The sequence below is a fragment of the Mesoplodon densirostris genome, chromosome 8 (assembly GCF_025265405.1).
Source record: "Mesoplodon densirostris isolate mMesDen1 chromosome 8, mMesDen1 primary haplotype, whole genome shotgun sequence".
NCBI classification, from domain to species: Eukaryota; Metazoa; Chordata; class Mammalia; order Artiodactyla; family Ziphiidae; genus Mesoplodon; species Mesoplodon densirostris.
The window spans coordinates 88,888,478-88,912,326 of NC_082668.1; the positions used below are offsets into that span (position 1 = coordinate 88,888,478).

The 23,849-nt window shown below is 42.1% G+C and overlaps 1 protein-coding gene across 1 annotated transcript in view; it reads left to right on the forward strand.

Annotated features, from left to right (window-relative positions):
• MYO3B (myosin IIIB) overlaps nt 1-23,849 on the forward strand; it is a 381,433-nt gene that overhangs the window by 2,861 nt on the left and 354,723 nt on the right. The window contains exons 3-5 of the mRNA XM_060106164.1: nt 9,601-9,705; nt 9,936-10,035; nt 13,089-13,165. Coding sequence (XP_059962147.1) covers nt 9,601-9,705; nt 9,936-10,035; nt 13,089-13,165 — 282 coding nt within the window. The remainder of the gene's footprint in view (nt 1-9,600; nt 9,706-9,935; nt 10,036-13,088; nt 13,166-23,849) is intronic.

The following is a 23,849-nucleotide window of genomic DNA, read 5'->3' on the forward strand; positions in this document are numbered from 1 at the left end:
CCCTGATTGTATTCTTCTTAAGCTCTGTAAGATCTCAGTGTTTTAAACCTCATTATAATTTAATAATGTAAGTACGGTGACCAAGAAGTTTTAGTTTCTTTTCACTTTACCACCGACTCAAAAAGACTCTGCATTCGGATATAGAAAACTGAACTCCCAGGGATTTTCCAGGGCCTGAAATGGGACCTTTCCTCCCTCCCTTTTACTAGGAGAGTAGGTGGGCTGCTCAGACCTGCCACCACCTGGAGAATAATTGCTCTTCCCGATGAGGAGTGACCAAATGTTAGCCCCTCAGGCACAGCCACGGCAGCCAGAAAGGGCCACACATGGCCTTGAAAGATGAGAAGGAGCCCAGAACTATGAACTGAGCCTTGTGCAAATGCTCCCCTGCGACTGTCTCCTGCTTTTTCAGGGTGACTAAGTACAGATAATGAGGTTGCCCTGGCACACTGAACTGTTCATACCTCAGCAATACAATGTGCTGATGGTATGCCCTGTGCAGGTTGTGTTGGCCATGCCAAAGTTGCTGGCGTGGGGAACCGGATATCCTCAATCTGTTCTGTCCAGGAATAGGCCATCCGTGCCAGGCTGCTGGGGTAGGTATGTCCAGTGCCTCCAGTATGCTCACAGACACAGGGATTCTTGGGCTCCTAGAACTGACAGGGACCTCGGCCTTCCTTCTGTCACTCTCCTAGTGTTCAGCTGAAGAACAGAGACCCAAAGGAGGAGTGACGTGCCGATGGTCCCATACGAGTTATATGGCAGAACTGGAGGTGGACAACACTTCAGCACTTTTCTCCCATCCTGTTGCTGTCTGCCGTGTCCGGGGACAACAGACTTGGGATCTCTGGTTAAAGTTCCTGATTTTACACACACACACACACACACACACACACACACACACACACACACACACACACACACACACACACACACACACACACACACACACACACACACACACACACACACACACACACACACACACACACACACACACACACACACACACTAATGACAGTCCACATAGCACCTTGACCATGTTGCTCCGTCTGCAGCTTTTTTAGGAGTGCTTTAGGAGACTTGCACAATAAAATTATGATCTGTTTAATATTGCTCCCCTCATCCTGTATACTGAGATTAAATTTATGTTGCCTTTGCTCTTTCCTTGCCTGAATGTGATGAAAGGACCAGGGAGAAGCTATTCCACAGAGCAATTCTTGAGGATAGAAAAATGTCATTAATAACCCTCTTAAATCACCACAACTCTGAAAACAAAAGCAAATAAAAATGTCATTTCTGAAATTAATTACTAATTGTTAGCAGAAAGCAAACCAAAGCTTTCTTGCATAACAGACACTTACTATAGGAGAAAAATATGGACAGAAAACACTCATACATAGTAATGTTTTGGAAAATTTGTGAATAAGTTTTATTCTAAATTAATATTAAATTTGGAAAATCTGTAAGTTCTATTATCTCTCACCTAAATGAAACATGATAAGAAATTAGACTTTTAAGAAAAAGCACCAGGGGCTTCCCTGGTCGCACAGTGGTTAAGAATCCGCCTGCCAATGCAGGGGGCATGTGTCTGATCCCTGGTCCGGGAAGATCCCACATGCTGTGGAGCAGCTAAGCCTGTGCACCGCAACTACTGAGCCTGCACTTTGGAGCCTGCGAGGCACAACTACTGAGCCTGTGTGCTACAACTACTGAAGCCCATGCACCTAGAGCCCATACTCCACAGCAAGAGAAGCCACTGCAATGAGAAGCCTGCGCACCACAACGAAGAGTAGCCCCCGCTCACCGCAACTAGAGGAAGCCCACGCACAGCAACGAGGACCCAACGCAGCCAAAGATAAATAAATAAAACAAATTTTTAAAAACCTCACATTTAAAAAAAAAAGCACCATATTTCAGAAAAAATACCTAGTATGTGCTAAGACATGAAGTACATTTTCTCTTTTCCTTTCAGTATAAAACCTTCAGCAGGTAAATACTATTTCAGCCTGAATCACATTCAACTTAAAAGAAATGGTTTAGAGTTTAGAGTGTTAGTAAATGAGAATGTAAAGTAAAAACAAACAAACAAAAAGCCAACTCCTTATATTTTAAAGCCAGATAAAAGAATTATTTTTTAACCTGTTTTTTCCTCTCAGAGGTCTTTGTGTAAGTTCAGTATCTAAGCCAGAAGGGGGGAGAAAAGATATCTCTGTTCAGTTTTTGCATTTATATAAGGCCCTAGAAAGTCCAGTCTAGGCCCCAATATCATTGCAAGTTAACACTTAAAACCATTTTCACCCATTGATATTGTGGCATGAGTCGAGTCTATCACGTTAACAAGTCAGGGTCCTAGCAGGACGCTGATGGTCTGCAACGTAACTCTGGCATGTTTTGATTGGCCAGAGATGGTTAGAAAGCCCTGGAGCACCGAACACTGACTCAGATGGCAGGTTCTGGCCGGGTTCTAGAATGAGAGTCACTGGAGTGTTGGGGGTCAGGAGGAAAGTACAGAACGGTTGGGGGCGGAGAAGGGAAGAACTGTGAGATGTAACCGAGGTGCATCCGATATTTATGTGCTCTCTGCGTTCAGCAAAAGCAAGAGAGCGTGAAGAGCTGAGGTGTGGGAGCAATTCTGCCCAACCGCCGGTCTGTGCATGTGCCCTGGAGAGAGGCTGAAATGGGAGGCGGGAGTCTTGGGGCCCTCCTGCCTCTTATAGTGTGAGCATCTTCCCCCCAACCCCGCCCCCCGACTGGAGCTCCAGGGTTTCAAGTGACATTGTCTTCATTCTTCTAGGTGCAGGCCAGTGACTTTATCTGGAATCAGTAAAACAAACACAGTCTCTCCCAACAGTGTGGAGGAAAACTATGTTGCTTGGCCTTCCTGAGAGGTGGGCAGTGTCCAACACGGTGCTCCCTAAGGCATCTTCTAGAGTAATTTTGACGATCCTTGACTTTTGCTTTATGCCCTCTGTAGACCCTAGCACCCTTGAAAGATGAAGTCAACCAAACAAAAGAGCACTGAAAAGAAATTCCTCTTAATTCTGCCATCTGACTAGGGCAAATCAAGATGCCAGTATAGAATCTACTTGACAGTTGCAGTTTTGACTAGAATAAAGGTCTGGTGATTGTGTTGCATGGGCCATTCTTTAATAACATGGAGGAAAGTTGATGGCTTATTGAGCAAGGAACATTTTATTGCTTGAAATTATGGCCGTCATAGCAAATGCACATACTGTGATTGAATCAATATTCAACGATGTTTTAGAAAATAGATGTGGAATGTAAATGATTTTTCCATTTTTCTTGGTTTGGAGTAAAATGCTCGTTAAATTCTAGATGCATCCAGCTGCCACATTTCCTGAATGCTGAGGGCGTCGGGAAGAATGCAGGGATGGAGACCTACCTCTGTATTTGAGTCTGATGGCTGGCAGGGTGGGCAGGAATAAAAGGCTGCAGGTGCCAGCCCTCAGGGGTGGGGTAGGAGGCTTGGCTGCTTTCTTACAACTCTAAGGGGATTATTTTATTTGATGCATTTAAATATAGTTCCTTGTCATGCTTTTAAAATGTTCAGTCCATCTCACTGAATATTTACTCCGATTAGACAATTGTCAGTATGTACCTGCTTTCCTTTTTTATATCCAGGTACCCAAAGTCCTTTCCCTGTAACCCATGGATTGCTCTTTAAAACCTTGCCGGTGGGCTTATCAACTTCACAGGACTGCTTCCTTTAAAGGTGCCCTGAGCAGTTTATTTATATGTTTCTTTGAACCACAAGTCAGACAGTTCTTAAACTCTGACATTTAGTGAACAAAAGGCACCAACTGAGTCTGATCCTTTTGTTGTTCTTAAATCCACAGCTGAGTTTTGATCCTGCTGACAAAATGGCAGCTCTTAGTCCCTCCGTAGGTTCTAGAGCTATGAAGAAAGTTTATATGTTGGCTACCTATATAAAATGCCACTGAATAGGCTCTTGTTGCAGAAATGGCCAGATTTAAAGTAGGGCAGGAGAGACTAAAATGTGGTTTCAGGGGAAAATTCCAGGGTTGAGTTAGCTTGGATCATCACCCAGCACTTAATTTAAATGTTCTCTGGGTAGAATTTTAATAGTGCACTTGCAGTACAGTAAAGCATGTGCCTCCCTGAGATGGGAGCCAGGCTGAGGAGTGGTTCTGATGAAGGCGTTACAGTGCCTTGTATGTCTATTGCTGCTTTAGCTTTAGAGGATCAAAGAACTTTATTGCTATTCTTATACTCACAAGATCCCTAGACTCTGTTTCTTCTTAACTTTCTCTATCCAGTCGGTACAAAATTCCTGTCGATTCTATGTCATAAAAGTCCCCCATATCTGTCCCTGACTCTTCGTCCTCAGGACTCTTGACTTTTTGACCCTGCTTCTCTCGATTGCTTCAACACCTTCTAACAGGTGTCCAGCTCCCTGTGTCTTCCTGTTCTGTCCACCCTCCAATCTGCTACCAAGGTCATCTTTCTAGAAATCTGAACAGATCTCCTGCCTAAAACCTGTCAATAGCTTACCACTCCTATCTAATGGTATATTATGGTATCATAATATGTGTGTGTATAGTAATAAAGCCCACACTTCTTAGAAGGGCACACCTGTCATTCCCTGTTCCCCCCTTTTTTTCCCTGTCTTACCTGCTCTAGGATTCTGTCCCTTTGTCCCAACAGTGGCAGAGTATGTAGAATTCAAAGACACACAGACATAAGACACATACACACACACACGTGCAGGCAGACAGACACACTACCTCCCCCCTCATTCTTCTGTGCTCCCCTCCTTTGCACACGGTGTTCCCTTTCCAGGGATGCTCTTCTTCTTGTTCACCTGCCATAAGGTCCTATGTACTTCAAACTCATTGTATGTGTTACGTCCTCTGGGAAGATTCCCAGACTGTTCCCTCTTCACCCTAGCACAAGAGAAGGCACCATTCTCTCTTCGATGCCACCACACTCCCCTTGGGCACACCCTTTCTTCCACCTGCCACTCTTATTACTCACGAGTCCATTTCTGGTGCTGAGCTCTTTGAGGGCAGGCACTGTGTTCATGATTGAGTAATGGGTAATAAACTGGGCAGTCACAAGCTATTGAGAACAAAGAGGTAACTTTTTTTTAACATCTTTATTGGAGTATAATTGCTTTACAATGGTATGTTAGTTTCTGCTGTACAACAAAGTGAATCAGCTATATGTATACATATCCCCATATCCCCTCCTTCTTGCATCTCCCTCCCACCCTCCCTTTCCCTCTAGGTGGTCACAAAGCACCGAGATGATCTCCCTGTGCTATGCAGCTGCTTCCCACTAGCTGTCTATTTTACATTTGGTAGTGTATATATGTCCATGCCACTCTCTCACTTCATCCCAGCTTACCCTTCCCCCTCCCCGTGTCCTCAAGTCCATTCTCTACATCTGCATCTTTATTCCTGTCCTGCCCCTAGGTTCATCAGAACCATTTTTTTCCTTAAATTCCATGTATATGTGTAGCATACGGTATTTGTTTTTCTCTTTCTGACTTACTTCACTCTGTATGACAGACTCTAGGTCCATCCACCTCACTACAAATAATCTGGTTTCTTTTTATGGCTGAGTAATATTCCATTGTATATATGTGCCACATCTTCTTTATCCATTCATCTATTGATGGACACTTAGGTTGCTTCCATGTCCTGGCTACTGTAAATAGAGCTGCGATGAACACTGTAGTACATGACTTTTTGAATTATGGTTTTCTTAGGGTATATGCCCAGTAGTGGGATTGCTGGATTGTATGGTAGTTCTATTTTTAGTTTTTTAAGGAACCTCCATACTGTTTTCCATAGTGGCTGTATCAATTTACATTCCCACCAACAGTGCAAGAGGGTTCCCTTTTTTCCATACCCTCTCCAGCATTTATTGTTTGTAGGTTTTTTGATGATGGCCATTTTGACTGGTGTGAGGTGATACCTCATTGTAGTTTTTTTTTTTTTTTTTTTTTTTTTTTTTGTGGTACACGGGCCTCTCACTGTTGTGGCCTCTCCTGTTGTGGAGCACAGGCTCCGGATGCGCAGGCTCAGTGGCCATGGCTCACGGTCCCAGCCGCTCCGCGGCATGTGGGATCTTCCTGGACCGGGGCACAAACCTGTGTCCCCTGCATCGGCAGGCGGACTCTCAACCACTGCGCCACCAGGGAAGCCCCCTCACTGTAGTTTTGATTTGTATTTCTCTAATGATTAGTGATGTTGAGCATCCTTTCATGTGTTTGTTGGCAATCTGTATGTCTTCTTTGGAGAAATGTTTGTTTAGGTCTTCTGCCCATTTTTGGATTGTGTTGTTTGTTTTTTAGATATTGAGCTGCATGAGCTGCTTGTATATTTTGGAGATTAATCCTTTGTCAGTTGCTTCATTTGCAAATATTTTCTCCCATTCTGAGGGTTGTCTTTTCATCTTGTTTATGGTTTTCTTTGCTGTGCAAAAGCTTTTAAGTTTCATTAGGTCCCATTTGTTTATTTTCATTTCTCTAGGAGGTGGGTCAAAAAAGGATCTTGCTGTGGTTTATGTCATAGAGTGTTCTGCCTATGTTTTCCTCTAAGAGTTTTATAGTGTCTGGCCTTACATTTAAGTCTTTAATCCATTTTGAGTTTATTTTTGTGTATGGTGTTAGGAAGCGTTCTAATTTCATTCTTTTACATGTAGCTGTTGAGTTTCCCCAGCACGTAACTTTCTTTTTAATAACTAAACCCAACTTTGTTATTGAGCCCCCAGCCTGCCTAGAGAAGACAGTTGATTTTAACTTATCCTGTTAAACTTAGTCCATAGAGTGACCTCTTTGGGAAGGGGCAAGTTCTGGGAATTTGTATCCCGTTTTCACAATCCAGTTCAAAGCTTAGTCACTTGGATAAGGACTTAGTTTTTTAGTGGTTTTCTCTTTCCCCATTCATCTTTCCTTCTCCTGGGTGACGTCTGGATTTGGATACAGCAGATGGTCATGTAAAGCCATGGCAGTGAGGTCAGGGACCTCCAACTGGTGACCCTGGGTCCTTCTACTGTCTGCCTTTGGTGTCTCCCCATGTCCCAGGTCCCTGATACTCCTTCTTATTGTGAGGTCTGCACTCACTGTCTTTCCTTCTCATTCAGACTGTAGCCTTGTCCCTGAACCCAAATGGAGTATTAAGTTCTGAATCTCCAGCAAGTCATGAGCAGGCTGTAGGGAACTGTTAGAATCCCAGCCTTGATGGACCTCACCATACTCTACTGCCATTCCACTCAGCATGAGCACCCCTTTTTTGGCATAAGGTTCCTGTGAGGAGGTCTCTCCTTAGATTTCCATATAAAAAGAGGTTCATAAGAAATGGTTTCATTAGCATTATCCCCTTACACAACCACCCCCAAGGGGGAGAATCCTCACCCCAATCTTATTCTCTCAAGCTCTCCAAGCTTTATGCCATCAGCCCCAGAAAAGCTTTTCTTTTTGTGGGTTGAGAACTTCCCTCATGTCATGTCCTACATTCTTTCATAGTCATCATTTGACTCTGTGGTCAGTTCTCCAATTTTTGTTACTTGAAATATAAATCTAATTTGGGGAGTCCTGAGAAAATTATTATATATTTGTCGAAAGCTTAGCTTTTAAGGTTATTTTACGAATCATGACACCGAAAATGCGTTCATTGCTCAAGAGAGTATTAGATTGAACATTGAATGTTATGTGCCCTTTCAGGGTCATGTAAGACATAGTTGAAATAAAAAGAAAGTGGAATCCTTTGGAAGACATTATCCTGGTACTCAACATTAGGGCCATGAGAGGTATCAGTGTTGAGTTACAAGTTACACCTGACATTGGTAGAGAGAGGATTCCAAGGACACATATAATCCCAGACTCATGGGACCATTATAGCCTTCAGTGCATTTCACTGTTCTTGGCTCCTTCCTGAATCATTCCTGACAGATAGTAATTTTATCCTAGTTTTAAAGATTCCTCATTTTGTAGTATATTTTTAGTCAAATACTATTGTTTAAGAGCAACTTAAATGGTAAAAACTTGGGCAGATTCATTTCCAGTTTATCTTGATTGTTAATGTGTGTGCAAGGTATCTGCTGCATATGTAGTGGGGAACGAGACACACATCAAACAAAAGCACCTGTTCACCATTTATTAAAACCTTGCAGATGTTCATCAGAGTCGAATGGATCCTAATGTATTATTATCTTGATAAAGAGTGTCTTCTTTTAGGAAAGGTGCTAATCTGTGCCCCTCACATTTCTTTGCTTATGAAAAGCCAGTTGACTCAAGCAGCCACAACCCAGAGGACCCCCCCACTATTCACTAGTTAACTCTTTCCCAGATTGTAGACAAAGTGCCAGGAGGAAACCTAGGTCTCTAAAGTAGGGTTGTAACCTGTATAAGGACAAGGAGGGCTCTGAGTATCCAACAAAAGCTCTGAATTTTCTCAGCAGAAAAGTGCAAGATGCATATACAACATGCTGCCTACAGTTTCAAGGTATTTACAAGCCCTGCTGAAACAAGTTAAGAACCCTTGATTTAAGATGGCATGTAGCAAACCCAAACGGGCACATTGCCTTCTGCACTTAATCAAAATCACCCTTGAAAATCCTTAAATTGCTGTGAAAGAATAGTATGCCTGGTTTACGCATTCTCAAATCTCCGTAATGTATAATATGTAAAAAGGGAAAATATGATATACTTTTACAGTGTTTTTAATTATAGGAATAAAACAAGAAGAGCATAAAGTTGCTGAACCCCTACAGTTGAACATGAAAAGGTTAACTGCACACATGATGCAGTTCTGCTCCATAAACTTGACGTGCAGCGGCACCTCGGGAAGGAGCTGCTGGTTGGGCTTCTGCTGCCGGCAGTACCAGCACTGGAGACAGGGAGATTGAAACAAAATGTTTTCCCTCCTAAGTGTCAAGGGCGTCCATCTTGCCTCTTTCAGTCTTTCCTTCAAAATGCATGGTTTTTTGTTTGTTTGTTTGTTTTTTTTTTTGCGGTACACGGGCCTCTCACTGTTGCGGCCTCTCCCGTTGCGGAGCACAGGCTCCGGACACACAGGCTCACCGGCCATGGCTCACGGGCCCAGCCGCTCCACGGCATGTGGGATCTTCCCGGACCGGGGCATGAACCCGTGTCCCCTGCATCGGCAGGCGGACTCCCAACCACTGCGCCACCAGGGAAGCCCCAAAATGCATGTTTTTTAAAAAAATAGACAATATTCATGTAAAATGAAAATATCCCATAAGTCACCATGATTCCTTATATGCTTTCTCTTTTTAATTTCTAAATAATGTCTTGTGCTTTTATATTTCACTTAACGATTTAAAAAATCAACTTTTTGGACATGTACTTTCACTCATAAATCATCACCTTGAATAAACACACACACACACACACACACACACAGAATGAGATTTGATTGTGTAATGGAAAAGTGAAGTTTAATTGTTCTGACCTGGAGTTTTGTGATTTGCAAATTTATTTTACTACGTTGAGTCAGTAATAAGTGGGCTTTTCTTCTTAATATGTTTTTCTTTTCTTTTTGTATGTGTTCTCTTGCTGTCTCTCTCCCCCGGCACCTCTTCTTGCAGCTGTGTAATGGGGGCTCCGTCACCGAGCTTGTCAAAAGTCTACTCAGGTGTGGCCAGCGGCTGGATGAAGCAGTGATCTCATACATCTTATATGGGGCCCTCTTGGTAAGGACGTCCATCAAGCTGGGGGCAGAGGGAGCAATTTGTCATTGGTTGGCTCCCCATTGCATATTAACAAGGGGAAACTGCCCTATAATATGCAAGGTGTAATAGGGAGGTGTAGCCAAATGTGGACTTTGATTAGATTTTTAATAGTAGGGTAACTGTTTAAAAATAACCATGCAAATTTTCCTTTTCTCTTTTCTGTTGTCTGGTGGCGGTGGGACACCGTGCAGGGCCTTCAGCATTTGCACAATAACCGAATCATCCACCGTGATGTCAAGGGGAATAATATTCTTCTGACAACAGAAGGAGGAGTTAAGCTCGTTGACTTTGGTAATGACTGCTTGTCGTTTGTTTTCTTGATGTGTGCAGTTTAGCCAAGGGCAACAATTTATTGCAGTCTCAGAAGACTGGGGCCTCTCTTCTACGCCATAGGCTGAGGGCCTTTCCAGTCACACACAGGCTGGAGAATGGGGGGTCGTTCACCACATGGATCACCCTAGGAGATGCTGTTTGTTAATCTATTTTCAGCTTTAGAAGCAATTTAAAAATTTTTTTATTTTTATTATTTTATTTTATTTGTTTTTTTTCTAATTAGTTTCTGCTTTATAACAAAGTGAATCAGTCATACATATACATCTGTTCCCACATCCCTTCTCTCTTGCGTCTCCCTCCCTCCCACCCTCCTTATCCCACCCCTCCAGGCGGTCACAAAGCACCGAGCTGATCTCCCTGTGCTATGCAGCTGTAGAAGCAATTTTTAAAAAAAGAATATAAAAGCGTTTCAAAAGAAGAATTCGAGGGAAAGACTTTGGTTTTCTGGGAAGGATTTCACATCTCAGGGCAATTGTCTATAATTTACATTTTGTCTATTCTTTTTTGCATATGAAAAGAGAAAGCAGTTTGGTCTTTCAAATGATTTTCTGTAGCCTTAGGCATACTTATTCCCAGTGAGCAGAAGGTAAAATAGTCCTTTGGGTCTGAAAGCTAACACCCCTTTAAATTGTGATTATTGCTGCTACATGTGAGGCTGGTTGAACTGGAAACATTAACAGGAAATGGAAGTGTGAAAGGAAACGCAGAACAATATCACCTAAGGCCAGAGAACTATTAAATATCTGCTTGTGACACTCCTGTGTTGATAGTCACAAACCAACAAACCATTTGGTTTTCCTTTTTAAGTTTATCGAATGGTTTAGTCTTCTAAACAGGTTCAACAACAATTAGTACCTCAGCATGATTGTTATAAATAATGAGAAACCATTTACAGAAGCACTTTTTAAAATGTTCTTGGGCCTCCCTGGTGGCGCAAGTGGTTAAGAGTCCGCCTGCCGATGCAGGGGATACGGGTTCGTGCCCCGGTCTGGGAGGATCCCATATGCCGCGGAGCAGCTGGGCCCGTGAGCCATGGCCGCTGGGCCTGCGCATCCGGAGCCTGTGCTCCGCAACGGGAGAGGCCACAACAGTGAGAGGCCCACATACCGCAAAAAGAAAAAAATAAAAAAATAAAATAAAAAAATAAAAAAATAAAATGTTCTTTATCATTGTCAGCGTAGTAGGAGAAAAGATTGATGATTTTGAATATTCATTGTTTTATTGGTAAGAAAGAATTCAGTGTTAAAATGTATCAGTGAATCATTTGCTCTGAAGAAATTACTCAAAAATAAATGAATTACACTAAGTATATTGGTTTATTTACTAAAAAGCAAAGAAAAATTGCAGAGGGTTTAAATAGAATTTAAAGAGCCCTCTTTGGCTTCCTAATAAAGAATAAGGAATGAAAGCAGTTAGCACAACAACTACCCTGAGAAAACAACCCATGGTCCTTGGCAAATCTATGCCTAATGTTTTAAAGTTATGTTCTTTGCTGATGAGCATACGTATTCAGATTTCTAAGTTCTTATCAACATCATTAGTGGCCACCATTGTTATTCTCTTAAGGGCTGCATTAGATTTTGCTTGGTATAAAAGAATACCTTGTATTTGTAAAATACTTTACAATTTATAAATCATTTTCACAGTTCCATTTTTTTTTAAATTTACTTATTTTATTTATTTTTGGCTGCATTGGGTCTTCGTTGCTGATTTTATTTATTTTTGGCTGCATTGGGTCTTCGTTGCTGCGTGCAGGCTTTTTCTAGTTGCAGCGAGCGGGGGCTACTCTCCGTTGTGGTGCGCGGTCTTCTCATTGCGGTGGCTTCTTGTGTGGAGCATGGGCTCTAGGTGCGTGGGCTTTGGTAGTTGTGGCTCGCGGGCTCGGTAGTTGTGGCTCACGGGCTCTAGAGCGCAGGCTCAGTAGTTGTGGCGCATGGGCTTAGTTGCTCTGTGGCATGTGGGATCTTCCCGGACCAGGGCTCGAACCCGTGTCCCCTGTATTGGCAGGTGGATTCTTATCCACTGCACCACCAGGGAAGCCCCCATAGTTGTTCTCTTACTTGGTATTTAAGAAGAACTCTTTGTGATAGGTGTGATGAGTAGCATTATCCCCAATTTGAAGGTAAGAAAACTGAGGCTCAGAGTGAGGTTGTCTGCTTGAGGTCATACAATTAGGAAAAGACATAATTGAGAAGGGAAACAGGTCTTATGACTCCTAATCCAGTGTACCTTTACATCCATTATGGCATAAAGAAGAGGGCTGGCTTAAGACTATGACAAAGTACATTGGAATTATATTAAAATTCAGATCCTCAACGTTGAGCCCTAGATAATAATATTATTAGTCAATTTCTTTTTCCATTTGACAAATGTATTTTTCATGTCAGATTTCCAGCCTTCTAGGTAAGATAAGGCACTGAAAACTTTTTACGTCTACACTGATGCTCTATTATAGATAATACATGCCAATTTTCTTCCTCCATCACGTGAAACACCATTTTAAGAAAGATATCACCTGAAATATTTTGGAAATATAGTAGGAAGGTATTTTGGGTTGATCCTAGTTCTTGATGTTTTCTTTTGATTCCAATTTTGCAGCAGTATGGTAGAAATGCTCGATTTAGATAGATATGTGCTCCCACACAGCGGTTGGCAAACTACAGCCTGTGAACCGAATCTGACCTGCCTCCTGTTTTTGTACGGCCTGTGAACTAAGAATGGTTTTTACATTTTTAAATGGTTGGGAAAAAATCAAAAGAAAAATATTTTATGACCGTTAAAACTATGCATCCATAAATGAATTTTTGTGGAAACACAGCTACACTCATTTGCTTCTGTGTTGTCTATGCTGCTTTTACATTACAATGGCAGAGTTGAGTAGCTGTGACAGAGCCTTAGGCTCGCAAAGCCTAAGATATTTACTGTCTGACCCTTTATGGAAGAAGTTTGCCAGCCCCTGGTCTAGCATCATCTTCTGCTCACTGCTGAATTGTGACACCCTTTTCTTATAGGCGTCTCAGCTCAACTCACCAGTACACGTCTGCGGAGAAACACGTCTGTCGGCACCCCATTCTGGATGGCCCCTGAGGTAAGCAGAGGGCAACTCTTTCTTTGTATTTGCTGAGAGCCTTGGTACTATGCCTTTTTATGGGGAGGTCACACACTTCACAGAACTTTCAGGAAGAAGAAAATCCTTTTTCCTCATTGAGCTGTGAGGGTTCTGGTTTGGTGAGTGATAATGATGACAAACCAGAACTTAATTTCAGAAAATCGGGATTAAGTCACAGCTGGCCCACAGAATACCTTCATGCAGTTAGAAAAAGGTGCCCCCTCCAGAAGATGCAGCCCTCTACAAGGGTCCTGGCTTGACAGGTTCATCCAGCCATTGTGTAAATTAGAAAAAGTCACCTTCCCTGGATAGATGCAGCCCCAGTGACACATGGCTTGGTGAAGAGACAGATTTCAGCTCCAGCTGGCTTACAGAACTATATGCCATAGTCCTGGTGGTTTTTTTGTTACCAGATACATAGCAACTTCTCTTGTGTACTTTTTTGGCTCTGTAGTAAAACCTGGGATTTCACCCTAATTTAGTACTGGCATTACCACAGAATCCTCTATGAAATGACACATATAGAAGTTTTGGGAATCTTCGGGCTAGTTACCGCATACCCTGAAACAGAGGCACTGTACAGCTTTGCTTGTCAGGTCAGCATGTTAATTCCACAACACTCTGGCCTGAGAGCAGCTCTCTTGGATCAAGCAAATGGGTTCTTTTTTTTTTTTTTTTTGCTGTACGCGGGCCTCTCACTGCTTTGGCCTCTCCCGTTGCGGAGCACAGGCTCCGGACACACAGGCTCCGCGGCCATGGCTCGCGGGCCCAGCCGCTCTGCGGCATGTGGGATCCTCCGGGATCGGGGCACGAACCCGTGTCCCCTGCATCGGCAGGCGGACTCTCAACCACTGCGCCACCAGGGAAGCCCCGCAAATGGGTTCTTTTAACACGAGGACTCGGCAGTCATCTCCTTAGAGGTCTTTCCATCTCCATCCTGTCCCTGGGCTTTCCTTCCTCTGTGTGACTGCCAAGGTGGTCTCCTAACACAGTAATCGGCTTACACCAATATGCTCAAATTTATTCTATCTCAATGGCCTTCTCTTTCATACTTGGATAATGGACAGACCCATTTTAGAGAAAAAGAAAATCCCTGCAGATTCCAGTGTTTACTTAAATCTTAAATTGATTTTAAAAACCATGAAACTAGACACACACTTACTTAGTCATTTATATTTGTAATGCTATAAAACCAAAAGGGAAAAAAATGTATTATGAAAAAATTACAAAGCCAGCAGTGTTCAAGTAAACAGCTTTAATTTAATGAGACAAATGACATTGTTTTGTGAAACTCAGTTGTCCTTTGCAATGTGAATATGTTTCAGAGCATGACGGCATGGATTATTTTGAGTTATTTTGTCAACCTTACTACCGCATACCATGTGGTGACCCAGTTTTCCCACCACTTTACTCAGCGAGAGTGATCTGTTTGTTTAAACAGCATCTCCTTTGGCCTCTAACTGGCACATCTCTGTTGGCTTAGTGCCGGCTTAATAATAAACATAAATATGGGCACTGAAATTGTGTGGCAATTAGCCATCCAGATGATCTGGAACATGTTTTTACTGCAACTTCTCCCATTTTATTATTATTAATAAACTATCATTGAAACAAAAGCAAAAACATAAAAATTTTCATAGGGACCTCATGAACCCCACTTTGAGAAACACTGTCGGACAAAGTCAAGATTCCTTTGAATGGGGAACAAAGCCCTTCATATTCTAGCTTCTGTACTGTCCAGCCTCATTTCAGGTTACTTTTCCCCAAATTACTTGTTTTTAATGCCTCAACAGAAGTGAACAACAGGTAATTCTCCAAATCTATCCTTATGTGTCATTCCTTTAAACCTTTCCATATATTGTTACATCATCTGGGATGGCCCTCAGAACTCTGGAACATTCCTCCTCAATCTTCAAGTCTCAGCGCAAATGCAACTCCCCTAGGAAGCCTTCCCTTATCCTTGGCCAACTAAGGTTCTTCTTCCTGAGTTTCCACTGCAGCCTTTACACCTTCCGTTAGAAAACCATGACCATTGTATTGTATTGGGTTGGCCAAAAGGTTTGTTCCGTTTTTTCCTTAAGATGGCTCTAGTAACACTTAGTTGTCTTTAACTTCATTCAAAACAATTTTGTTAGATTGTATTGTGACAGCTGTCATATCAGTGTGCATTTAAGAAAAACTTATCAAAATTGGTGAATTTTTGTGTAGCCATTTTAATATTGAAGATGGAAGAAAAAACGCAACACTTTTGGCATATTATGCTTTATTATTTCAAGAAAGGTAAAAATGCAACTGAAATGCAAAAAAAAGATTTGTGCAGTGTATGGAGAAGGTGCTGTGACTGATTGAACGTGTCAAAGGTGGTTTGCAAAGTTTTGTGCTGGAGATTTCTCACTGGACAATGCTCCACGGTCGAGTAGACCAGTTGAAGTTGACAGCGATCAAGTTGAGACATTAATTGAGAACAATCAGTGTTATACCACACAGGAGATAACTGACATACTCAAAACATCCAAATCAAGAAATGAAAATCATTTGTACCAACTTGGTTATGTTCATTGCTTTGATGTTTGGGTTTCATATAAGTTAAGCAAAAAAACCCCTTCTTGACTATATTTCCGTGTGCGATTCTCTACTTAAACATAATGAAAACGTTCCATTTTTAAAACAAATTGTGACAGACGATGAAAAATGGATACTGTACAATAACGTAGAATGGAAGAGATTGTGGAGCAAGTGAAATGAACCACCACCAACCACACCAAAGGCCGATCTTCATCTAAAGAAGGTGACGTTGTGTATATGGTGGGATTGGAAGGGAGTCCTCTATTATGAGCTCCTTCTGGAAAACCAAATGGTTAATTCCAACAAGTACTGCTCCCAGTTAGACCAACTGAAAGCAGCACTTCAGTGAAAAGCATCCAGAATGAGTCAACAGAAAATACATAATCTTCCATTGGGGTAATGCAAGACTGCATGTTTCTTTGATGACCAGGCAAAAACCATTACAGCTTGGCTGGGAAGTTTTGATTCATCCGCCATATTCACCAGATATTGCACCTTCAGATTTCCATTTATTTTGGTCTTTACAAAATTCTCTTAATGGAGAAAATTTCAATTCCCTGGAAGACTGTAAAGGGCACCTGGAAGAATTCTTTGTTCAAAAAGATAAAAAGTTTTGGGAAGATGGAATGATGAATTTGCCTGAAAAATGGCAGAAAGTAGTGGAATAAAACATTGAATACGTTGTTCAATAAAGTTCTTGGTGAAAATGAAAAATGTGTCTTTTATTTTTACTTAAAAACCAAAGTCACTTTTTGGCCAACCCAACAGTTGTTGGTAAGCAGGTCTCCCAACTGGACTCTAAACTCTGGCAGGGACTTGGGATGCCCAGCTCTCGGTGTAGTGCTTGATACAGGCTAGATGCTCAATAAGCATCTGTTGGATGAATGAATACATCGGTAAAAAAGTCAAAGGAGAAGATGAATTTGGAGGGTAGTTTGAGGAGGGCTTTAAAACTATTGGTATTCACAAATTTCTCTGTAGATTTTGATTTATTTATTATTAAAGGAAAGCATAACAGGCCACTCAACTAATATTTAGTGTGGCATAACTCAGAAGATGGTGTTCCCGTTACAATCCGCGGCAAGTTGGTGTTCCCAGAACCACAAAATGCAAATAAGAGCAACCTGCTCTTGGCTTTGTACATTTCTCATGAGGTGTTTGTGACTTTTCAGTTTCAGCTGGGTTGAAGAAAATATGTGGAGTGTTTCTATTTACGGGCAGTTTAGTGGTCCATGGTGAGCTTCTGTTGCCCAGATTGCCTGAAACTGGTTCCCTTCTCATCAGGGAAAAGCCAGTGTTGCATTTTGCCTGCTGTAGTGGATAAATTGAGGAGTAGGCAGATTATGGGGCGGAGACCTTGACAGTGCCTCTCAGGAGCAAGTGCCCAGTTGCTCTGTGTATGACTCAGAGATTCTCTCAGGATGTGTGCTTGCATCCAAGATGCTTTGGGACCAGGCTGCAGTTCTTGAGACTCAGTCCTACACAAACCTCACATTTTTATTTTTCAAATGGAGAATTACTCTTTCCAACAAAGAGTCTTTTTAAGAGTGTCCACAGGAATAATCTTCCATTTGTCAGTTCAATTCAACAAACTTTAAAAAAAATTTTTATCTTACTGAAATATAGCTGATTTACAATGTTGTGTTAATTTCTGCTATATAGCAGTGATTCAGTTATATATATACATATATATATATATATATATATATATATATATATATATATATTCTTTTTCACATTCCTTTCCGTTATGGTTTATCACAGGATACTGAACACAGTTCCCTGTGCTATACAGTACGTCCTTGTTGTATATCCATTCTATATATAATAGTTTGCATCTGCTAATCCCAAACTCCCAATCCATCCCTCCCTCATCCCTTCTCCCCTTCGGCAACCACAAGTCTGTTCTCTGTATCTGTGAGTCTGTTTCTGTTTCGGAGATAAGTTCGTTTGTGTCATATTTTAGATTCCATATATAAGTGATATCATATGGTATTTGTCTTTCTCTGTCTGACTCACTTTGCTTAGTATGATAATCTCTAGGTCCATCCATGTTGCTGCAAATGGCGTTATTTCATTATTTTTTATGGCTAAGTAGCATTCCATTCAATAAACATTGATACTCTCTTCCGTGAGCCAGGCTTTGGGTAAGACGAGTCCTTGAAAGTATAATCAGTAGTAGTTCAAATGGACATTGTCTTCGTATGGTGGCCTGCATAGTATATTGATCCTAATATGCTTTCACTTCTGCTTGTGTGAATAAGTGGTATTTAGATTAAATATGACAGCAATGTATGCAATGCCAATGCCAGTGGAATAAAACCATTGCATGCCACCAGTGCTTTTATTTTGAAAATGCAGCAGAATGACCCTTGATCCTATTTTATTTTTGAGAAATTGAACCAAATTGTTCTTTTCCCATTTGTATTTCCATTTTGATTTCACCAGCCTAACTACAATATTTAATTCAAATAGGCTATGCTTCAAACCAGGTAGCTAATGGAATGTGACCAGATCACCGTCAAACTTTGACACGCAGTCCAAACAGCAGTTCACCGGGGCAGCTTGAAGCTGCAGCATGAACTGACTATCATATTCACAACAGTCTCCACTTATCTCCTCTTGCCATCTCATGTGGACACTCATAAAGTTGAAAGATGCTGGGTAAAAACAGTATCAACTCAGCAGTGTAGGAGAAGAAAAATTTTAGGGGGTACGCTTAGTGTGATAGTACTTTGAAACAGTGCTACTGGGGAAATATTGGCTGGCATACTAAGAGTTAATCTAAAAGTCAAGGTCAGTACAGTTTTTTACAAACTGAGTGCGTCAGTAGCATACTATGACTCGGGAAGATGATTTTAAGAGGGAAAGAAAGATGCTCAACATAGAAACTGTATTTAACAGATTACCCTGAGCAAAATGACTTCAGCAATAGGAAATGAAGTTTCTCCTGTGAGTAAAGAGGTAGATGGTTCCAGACTTTGTTGATTCAGCAGCTCAGTAAAGCCATCAGAAACCCAGGTTCTTAGATTTCCCTGACTGTGACTGCTGCAAGTTGCATGGCTTCATTGTTAGGGACAGACCTGGAGGCGGTTAGGACAACATCGTCTGTGAGTGTCTGAGGGGCAGCAGGGGCCCCAGTATTCCAGCAGCCACCAGTGAAAGCGCCCGTGGTACAATCCAACAGACACCCCCTTTACTCCCTTGGGGCTGCCCTTGGCCAGCTAACAAGTTGAAGTGGGTTCTCCTCCTGTCCTGGGATCAAAGCCGTGGCCACTCCATACTGGTTTCCTAGGGCTGCCATACAAAGTAGCTCAAACTGGGTGGTTTAAAACAACAGAAATTTATTATCTCACGGTTCTGGAGGTTAGAAGTCCAAGCAAGGTGTTAGCAGGGCATGCTCCCTTTGAAGCCTCTAGGATCATTCCTTGCCTCTTCCTAGCTTCTGGTGGTTTGCTGGCAATCTTTGGCGTTCTTTGGCTAGCAGCTCCGTATCGCTAATATCTGTCTTTGTAATCACATTGCGTTCTCCCTGTTTGTCTGTCTTCACATAGCCATCATGTTGTAAGGACACCAGTCATATTGGGTTAGCGAGCCACCTACTTCAGTATGACCTCACCTTAACTAATTACATCTGCAACAACCCTATTTCCAGATAATTTCACATTCTGAGCTCCTGGGGGCTAGCACCTTAACATATCTTTTTTTTTTTTGGAGGACACGATTCAACCTATAACAACCCTCCAAATACTTAACATCCCTCCTCTGTAGTAAATAATTCAGATTTCCAAGGTAATCAGTCAGTCATTTGCAACCTACAGGTCCTCATGTTACAGGCGCTAGCTTAGTTGGAGAGCTCAGCTTTGCCTGTCTGCACACACACACACACACACACACACACACACACACACACACACACACACACTCTGATCTCTCTCAGCCTAAGGTGTTTGAGGCAAACACAGTTCTTTCTGTATGTGCTAGAATGTACCATATGTTCTTCTGGACATACCATAACAAACTGCCTCCTCACGTGAGCCCTCAGTACCTTGAAAATTTTGTGCTGTCCTACCTGCTCTCTGGCCAAGCATTTTTGGATTATCTCCTGAGATGTTTGGCTCAGGTCACTTCCCTCAACCTTCTGTTGACATCGAGCCTCTGGTCTCCCTCCCTGCCTGTGACATTGGCTTGTATCTCAGACATATATATATGTTAACACAGTTCTCCCTTTACCCATGTTTATTGCCTCTTTTCTCCTTCCCTCTCTCCTGATAGCCAGTTTCTTATAAGAATAGAATAATAACATCCCAGGTCTGCATAGAACTTTTACAAATATTATTCTTAAGTGCTCACTACCTGTGAGGATGCCAGTTAGGCACGATGACATTGATTTTATAGACAAGGAATCCAAGGCTCTGCCAGTCTAAGTGCCCAGGGACACTGGGTGGGTAAGTGGGTAACAGTGACTGGAGTCTTTGTGTTGTGACTCAGTGAACTAAGGCACGTGCAATACAACCCATGCCACTGTCAGTATTGGTATTGCTTGGCTAGTATTTCCATCTAACACGTACCAGATTAATATCCTGGTCTATAGCAAAAAAGGGATACAAGCCTAACTTATATTTATTTATAGTGATGGCAGGGGGTTAGGGGTAGTTGATCCTTAATCTACCTTTCCCACCATCACATGTAGTGAAGAATTAAACTGAATATTTATAAATGACTGAAACCCAAGAAAAGTAACCAACATCATCATTATTGTTTTTGTTGAGGATATTTGTAGTCTCTGTTAAAATAACGCCTTACAGGTAGCTGGGATGCACTGGTGTGACCATGCTGATTGTTAAAATATTGAAATACTTCTGTTCTAGATGGTAAGTGGCTGCCATCCAGAACCCCTTGAGTGCTCCTTGGCCACGAGAGGTGCCTGTCTCTTTCCCTGGGACACCCAGATTTTCTAATGGTCCAGCAACTCCAGGGGGTAATGTCTGGCGAGAGGGGACCTCAGGGACCAGTTTCAGTGCCGTGTGCAGCTGATTGTCAGATAGTTTGAATATTCCACCTACTAAGCAAGTATACAGTGGGAAGGAAACTTTCACCTACTGAGGACTCACCCACTAATGCACCGGGACTGGGATGGGTGCTTTTTTTTTTTTTTTTTTTTAAACTAAATACCTAAGGTGTCATATACTGTATGCCCAGTAAGTCATTTAGTTTTCTTTTTTTTTTAATCTATTTATTTAATATATTTATTTTTGGCTGCATTGGGTCTTCGTTGCTGCACGGGCTTTTCTCTAGTTGAGGTGAGTGGGGGCTACTCTTGGTTGCGGTGCACATGCTTCTCATTGCAGTGACTTCTCTTGTTGTGGAGCACGGGCTCTAGGCACACGGGCTTCAGTAGTTGTGGCTCGAGGGCTCTGGAGCACAGGCTCAGTAGTTGTGGCGCACGGGCTTAGTTGCTCTGCGGCATGTGGGATCTTCCTGGACCAGGGCTCAAACCCGTGTCCCCGGCATTGGATTCTTAACCACTGTGCGACCAGGGAAGCCCCGGGTGCTTTTTTAATACATTATTTTATTTCATTCTCACAACAGCTCTCTAGAGTAGATATTATTTTTTTCATTTTACCACTGAGGAAAATGAGGCTCAAAGAGGGGTAGGAGGTATTGTGCCCAAATTCACATATCTGGTAAATACTGGAGCTGTTTGGCCTTTCAGAGCGCATGGGAATCCAAGTTACATTTTACAGGTGAAGAAACTAAGGCAGGGAGAGGATACTATTCATGCTAGTTCAGAGCAGACTTGCCCCCAGAATTCAGGTTTCCTAGCCCACCAGCCTTGTATTCTTCTGCTTCAGTGTGTTCATATGAGATGTACAGTGTGGAAAGTGTGTGCTGAGTCAGCTCCTACAACAAAGCCATGCAGAGATGGAGTGGTGGTGGAGACACATCATTTTAAAAGACATACATGAAGGACCTATCACCTGTAACGTATAGATTGACTAAACTTTGCCATCCCACCAATGAGAGAAGCAGCCTATATATTAAGGATCCAGTTTACTTGGAATCTTCCTAAAATAACCAAAGGTCTGTTTCTGTATTAGAAAGCAGACTTGTGGATAAAATAAATATTTGCTTCCTTAAAAAAATTTTTTTTTCATTTTTACTTCCATCTGCTAATTGTTGCAAACAAGAGCTAATCAGCTGAGTGGAAAAACAGATGTGCTGTGACAGCTCCAAAAATGGGTCTCTCTCTTCCTGGCAAGGGGTTGACTGGGGACGGTTGCCATAACAACTGGCTTACACCAATGCAGAAATATCACAGGCTTTTTGCAACCACTCTTGCCTTCGTCAATTATGCCGTTCCTAGCTAAATGATACAATAATGCTATTTCCTTTGGCACTGCCAGGAATAGAAATGACAAAAGAGATATTTTGTGTTGAAGGGCTGAGAAAGCCATAAACCACTACAGAGCTGAAATATTATTGTTGTCATTATTACCATTTTGTTCCCTAAGCTCTAGCTAATGGGTTTGGTACCTAATAAGAATTAATAGCATCTGTTGAGTGCTTACTATGTGCCAGGCACTAAGTGCTTTGTATGAATTAATTCATTTGTAATCCTTACAATAACCCCATAAAGTTACTGCTATTACTAGTCCAATGTTTTAGAGAAAGTAAATAAGTCACAGAAAGTACTGTTCTTGTCCTTGGACAGGTTGTTAGGTGATGCCACCAGGATTTTAATCCAGATATTTAGCTCCAAAATCCTCCCTCTTAGCCACTATACTAGAGTATATTTTAGGAAGATTCCTTCCTATTTTAGGAAGATTCCAAGTAAACTGGATCCTTAATATATAGGCTGCTTCTCTCATTGGTGGGATGGCAAAATTTAGTCAACCTATACATTACAGGTGATAGGTCCTTCATGTATGTCTTTTAAAATGATGTGTCTCCACCACCACTCCATCTAGTATAGTGGCTAAGCAAACCATTTAATTGCAACCACCAGTGTACCAGGTAAGATGAATATCTTTTTTTTCCAATTTAAAAATTATTTTTGATAAAAATTATACTTCCTAATATGTTGAGGAAAGTGCAGTATTTCAACATGACACTAGAAACCAATGTAATTAATGCCCAAGGGAAGGATCTGGAAAAATAAAATAACAAAGTTCTTCAGAATAGAATTTAGGAGATTTGGATTTTAAATAGTTACAGCTCTGCCACTCATTTTAAAAAAGCGATTGTGGTTCAGTTATTTTAATATGGCTTCACATTTGGTAGAAGAGATAAGAGTACAAATTTTGGAGTCAGATAGACCTGGGAGCAAATCCTAGATACCCTGCTTACCCACCTGATCACTGACCAACAGCGTCAGAGGACAAAATGAAACGATGTACTGAAAGTGCCTGCTGCAGTACCCAGCATAGTAAGTGCTTTAAAAATGGTGGTGCCGGGCTTCCCTGGTGGCGCAGTGGTTGAGAGTCCGCCTGCCGATGCAGGGGACACGGGTTCGTGCCCCGGTCTGGGAAGATCCCACATGCCGCGGAGCGGCTAGGCCCGTGAGCCATGGCCACTGAGCCTGCACGTCCGGAGCCTGTGCTCCGCAATGGGAGAGGCCACAACAGTGAGAGGCCCGCGTACCGCAAAAAAAAAAAAAAAAAAAAAAAAAAAAAAAAAATGGTGGTGCCTATTGCCTGAGCCCAACCCTCCCTATCCTGTTCTCAGCTGGAAGGAGACTGGCCTGGGTAGTCTCTGCCTCCTAGGTCCCTTCTGTGTCTCAGAGAGCATTTATGGTTTCCAGGGGGAAGAGCCTCTTCCAGCTCTCACATTCCGTGCCTCTGGTATTAGTCAGATAAGGAAGGTGGGATCTCCAGATCTCAATAAGGGTGAAACAATGGCAATGGCGAGACCTTTAGGGTCTGATTTTACCTGACTCTGTTCTAAAAGGCTGAGGATTCTTGGGATCCCATCTGCCAGTTACTTCACTGTGAGGAATGTAGGCTTTGGTTGCTCAACAGGTTCAAGTGAGGGGTTTAGAACCTTGGATCCTTGGCTGAAAGACCTGTGTGTCTTCCCCCAAGACATTCACCTCTGA